Genomic DNA, 5,222 nt, shown 5'->3' with positions numbered 1-5,222 from the left:
TATGCTACTCGAACAAAATTTGATTTGGATTAATTAATGAACCAATTTCGAAAGAACCCGTACCTAGCCCAACTCGATTCCAATATCAACTGGAGTAATTAACTTGATTGTCTTTCACCTCTAACTACAACTACAATTTATCGTTCTACGGGCAAATTACTAAAGCCGATTAGTTTAGCGGTGAATAGTGCAATTATCCTTTTTATTTAAATGATTAAATCTCGCCTCTTTTACATTTGTCTTCTTCTTCTGATACATTTGTACATTGTATTCTTCCCCCGTACAAATTCTCTCCCTTCTCTCTCTCGCTCTCTGCTTCCTTCCTCTGTCCCTCTTCTGTCTCCCTCCACCAGAACAATAATGGAGGAGCAACTACACTCTCAACTCAACTTCCATACTAGTGGTTCATTTTAGCTCTTTTACGACGTCGTTCTACGTCTACTTCAACAAATCTGAACCCCTTTTTTTCTTCTCTTTCATTTTTTTTTGCGCCTTTTCTTTCTCTTAACTCCAACAAAGTTTGCTGCTGCTGCTGCTGCTGCCTGTGATCTAACTTCTGAGTCCTACCTTGCCTGTAAAAGATAAAGTCTCGAACTTCAGGTCAGTTTTTTCTCTTTATCTTCTTTTCTCTCAGCTTTTTCTTTTTCCTTTTCAGTTTTTTTTAATTTAATTTAAATTTTTGAGGTTGTCTGAAAAGATAAATGAATGTGACTCTCTAGATTTGACTATGACTTTTCTCTGTTTGACTCTCTACTTTATGTTCTTCTGAAAATTGCAGTTTTAACTGCAAAAATTCCTTGAATTTTACGTCCATTTCTGAGCTGCATTTACTGGTAATGTTGACCTGCTGTAATGTTTAGTACTAGGGTTTATGAAGATTTTTGTTTTTGTTCTGTAACGGTTTAATAATAACGCGGAGATTTGAATGATTTAATATTTGTTTTTGCAGTAAATTTTCATCAAATGTGGTTTTTTTTTTTAATTCTTGAAAGGTTTGCGACTTCTTGAATTCTAAGCCTTGTAACGGCATTACAATTAAAGGTTTACATCAACTGTCTTATGCTGAGCACAGAAATAAGCCACGACACGATTGAGTGGTATGCAATCTTTAATTGCAAAGAAATTTGATTCTTTTTAATGCACTCCTTAGCATTTTCTGCTTTTCTTTTTTCTTTTTTTTTTTTGCTAAATTTGCATGCTTTTCACAGACCTCTTAAATCAATATAGTTCACGTTTTGGTCAGACACCGCATTGGAGTGGTTTGTTCCCAAGGCTTCTTTGATATTACATCCGTTTTTATTACAAATACTAATTGGTCACCAGAAATTAGTACCATATAGGAAAGACTTTGTAGCAGTTTTGTTTCTTCGTCAATGAAATCAACAATGTCCAGTCCAAAAGCGTTTTAACTTTCTTCCTTCCCCTTGTAAAGAACCCACAGTTGAAAGAAGGTCCTGAAGGCTGATCACCCTACCATTTGCAGAGTCTTCTTAATAGCTTCCATGATTTTGTATTGTAGCAGGTAAGGCACCTTCGTTTTTCAAACTCACGCTGCTGCCTATCTTCCTGTCTTCAATTTCCATCATGTTTCTTGCCTTAGCTTCTTCTAATTGGTTAATTCTTTCTTTTTCTTTTTGACACCGTTTTTCCTTTTGATAAATACTGCAACATATAGCATCAAAGTTCATCAGCTTATGAATCTATAACCTACTCTTCCTTCTTCCTTTCAAGATACTACAAGTGGACTGTCGCATAAACGAGAAGCCGCTTTCCCCTACATTCTTAAGTTAAAGAGAAAGACTGAAAATGGCAGAAACAGTTCTCTCTTTTGTGCTGGATCAACTCTCAACTTTTCTGCGCGAGGAGGGACGAGTGTTGGGTGGGCTTCGGCAAGAGGTCCAATTCATCAGGGATGAGTTGGGGCACATGAGAGCTTTCCTGAGAGAGGCAGAAGCAAACGAAGAAGATGCTCAACCCAGACTCCAAGAATGGATCAAGCAAGTACGAGAAGCAGCTTATGACACTGAAGACATTCTTGATGAATTTGTAGCTCGCTTTGCTCGGCATCGCACAACAGGATTCTACGGCTCTTTTCGGAGAATTTTCAGCTCCATCAAAAATTTGAGAGCTCGTCATCGAGTTGCTAGCCAAATACAAAGCATCAAGTTCAGAATCAATAGTATTTCTGAAGGTCATCAAAGATACCAATCCGAATATGGTATCTCTGCCCAAGCGTCCAGCTCACTTTCTGCTGTGAACAACACAACATGGCGCTATAGCGGAGATGATGCACTACTTGTGGAAGAAGCTAAATTAGTTGGCATTGACCAGCCCAAGAAACATCTAATTTCTCAGCTCCTCCAAGGGGATGATTACCAACTAAAAGTTGTTTCAGTGGTTGGTATGGGAGGACTTGGCAAAACTACCCTGGTGAAAAAAGTCCATGAGGATCTTGAAGTCAGAAGGCATTTCCCAGTCCGTGCTTGGGTAACCATCTCTGAAACATGTGACTTTCAGTACCTCCTGATAGACTTGATTCGGCAGCTACACGAGGAAGGGAAGAAACCAGTCCCACAATCGATAGAGTCTATGACTACCACTGAGCTGAAAAAAATTGTCAAAGATTTTCTTCAACAAGCTGGAAGGTATGCAATTGTTTTTGATGATGTATGGGACGTGGAATTTTGGAATACCATCAAATTTGCACTGCCCGAGAGTAGCCATGGCAACCGTGTCATGCTAACAACTCGAAGAGCTGATGTAGCCTCTGCCTCTTGCATTGAATCTCGGCGTTTTGTCTACAGAATGGAGCCACTGTCCTTTGAAGATTCGTGGACCCTGTTTTGTAACAAGATCTTTAAGGGAAATAGTTGCCCTGGCCATTTGATGGATGTTGCCAAAGGTATATTGGACAAATGTGAGGGCTTGCCCCTTGCAATCCTTGCAATCAGTGGCCTTTTGGCTTCGAAAGATGTAAACAGAATAGAGGAATGGGAGATGGTTAGACGCAGTCTTAGGGTTGAATTAGAAGGCACTGGTAAGCTGGACAGAGTTAAAAAGATACTTTTTCTTAGTTATAGTGACCTGCCTTGGCATCTTAAGATATGTCTGTTGTACACAAGCATTTATCCAGAGGATTACAAAATAGGATGCCTAAGACTTGTTAACTTATGGATTGCTGAACGGTTTGTAGAATGGAGAGAAGGAATGAACATTGAAGATGTAGCCTGGAGTTATCTCAGTGAACTTGTCAATAGAAGCCTAATTCAAGTGACTGGTGTGTTTTATGAAGGAATGCCCGGAAATTGTCGAATCCATGACCTATTGCGAGAAATTATCATTTCCAAGTCAAGAGAACAAAACATGGTCACAATTACTACTGGACAACCAACAAGGTGGCCGTCCGAGAAGGTACGCCGTCTAATAGTCCATACTAGCAGTAGTAACAACACCCAGCACCATGAGCAAACACAAAATTATTGCTTTGACCACCTTCGGTCATTCATTACAATTGGATCCACGAGCCCACTCCTTTCCAGAATGTTGTTATCTGAAGTTTCACGGGGTAGTAAGTTGTTAAAGGTTTTGGGTTTGAGAGGTCAAAAGACACAGAAGGAAATACCAAATGAGATTTTCAAAATGTTTCATCTCAAGCATCTAGACCTATATGGTACAGGAGTGGAGAGAGTCCCAAAAGGCATCGGGAAGCTTCAACACTTGGAGTATCTGAATTTAGGAAACACTGGAGTTGGGGAATTACCTATTGAAATTCTAAAGTTGCAAAAACTTCGGGTTCTCAAAGTATATCAACGAGTTGATCCTTCAGATGATGATTATGGACGCCACGGATTTAAAGCTCTATTCAATATGGGAGGGCTTCTTTCTCTAGAAATATTAAGCTGCATGGATGCAAGTAGTGGATGTATAACAGTTAGGGAGATAGGAAACCTGACACAATTAAGAGAATTAGCTATTACAAAGTTGAGAAGAGATGATGGAAAGGAGCTGTGCTCCTCCCTTGCCAACCTCACCAATCTCCATAAATTAAGCGTTTATTCAATTGGAAAAGGTGATGATCATGAGATAATCGATCTAAATCATCATAATCCTTCTCTTTCTTCTTCATCTTGTTCGTTTCTTCAATCTCTTCGTATGCTGATTTTGTGTGGCCGCTTAGAAAAGATGCCACAATGGGTAGCTCATCTTCATAGCTTGGTAAGAATAGATTTGGACTGGAGCAGGTTAAGGGGTGAGGAGGATCCGCTTGAATCGCTCCAACATTTGCCCAATTTGGTTAATATTAATTTCTGTGGATCTTACCAGGGAGAAGGGTTGTGTTTCAAGACTGGAGGGTTCCTAATGCTGAAGAGGTTGCACCTAAAGAGAATGGAGGGGTTGAGATGGATGAGAGTGGAGGAGGGTGCATTGCCTCGTCTCGAAACACTATTTCTGCAGCAACTTCCATTACTAGAGGAGTTACCATTGGGTATTCAGCACTTGAGCCATCTTCAACGGCTGTCTCTGTATGAGATGAGTTCTCAATTGAGAGAGGAGCTGTTAGAGAATCAGAAGGAAGAAAGTGAAGATTACACAAGAATCGCACACATTCCTGAAATTCTCATTGGTTACTATACAGATGATTGGAAATGGAGAGAGCACCAGCTATGGGAGAAGAAGAAGAAGAAAACATAATCATTCCTAGCAACAGCTGCCGCCGTGGCTTCCCTTTCTCTAGTTTATACCCTCCCTGTTGTGGACAACACTACTGCTTCCTCTTCTTTTGTTTTCATTTTTTTCTTGGTTTTCTTCCCTTCGACATCCATGAGAGAAGTTCATCATTTGCTGTGTCTTACCTTCTTGTTTATGGCATGTATTTATAATGCGTGATGATGTTGTTAATGTACTGTATACAGTTACTTTTTATCTTTTTGTTTCTTGATGATCTTTTCTATAATTAATTTAGCAAACGATCAAGAGGTAGGCAGGTTAAAAGTGTATTAATTATATCTAGCAGAAAATTTTCATTAAAACTCCAAATAATAGCTTTTAAATTTTGGTCAAATAAAATATGTTAATACGGCTTGGACAAACCTACATTAATACGGCTTGTCTGGTAAATGTAGTACACTAAGTTTATTATAGGGTTAATTTCAGAAACCTCCCCTGAGGTTTCCCCTAATCACACCTAGCACTCCTTAACTTTGAGAAATCACACTTACCAC

At 39.4% G+C, this 5,222-nt stretch overlaps 1 protein-coding gene across 2 annotated transcripts; it reads left to right on the top strand.

The window, feature by feature from the left end:
* Positions 1 to 299: 299 nt before the first annotated feature.
* On the top strand, positions 300 to 4,914 carry LOC113779160 (disease resistance protein RPM1-like). 2 transcript variants are annotated; one of them, XM_027324649.1, is made up of 4 exons: positions 300 to 600; positions 993 to 1,097; positions 1,433 to 1,522; positions 1,732 to 4,914. In XM_027324649.1, the coding sequence occupies exon 4, from the start codon at positions 1,807 to 1,809 to the stop codon at positions 4,690 to 4,692; it is 2,886 nt and encodes a 961-aa protein (XP_027180450.1). In that variant the 5' UTR covers positions 300 to 600; positions 993 to 1,097; positions 1,433 to 1,522; positions 1,732 to 1,806; the 3' UTR covers positions 4,693 to 4,914. The 2 variants fall into 2 exon arrangements, with proteins under 2 accessions (XP_027180450.1, XP_027180451.1); XM_027324650.1 differs by lacking the exons at positions 993 to 1,097; positions 1,433 to 1,522.
* The last annotated feature ends 308 nt before the right edge of the window (positions 4,915 to 5,222 follow it).

This window comes from Coffea eugenioides, chromosome 8, assembly GCF_003713205.1.
Source record: "Coffea eugenioides isolate CCC68of chromosome 8, Ceug_1.0, whole genome shotgun sequence".
Classification (NCBI taxonomy): domain Eukaryota; kingdom Viridiplantae; phylum Streptophyta; class Magnoliopsida; order Gentianales; family Rubiaceae; genus Coffea; species Coffea eugenioides.
The sequence above is the reverse complement of the archived record's forward strand: the minus strand, read 5'-3'. Positions and strand labels throughout refer to the sequence as shown.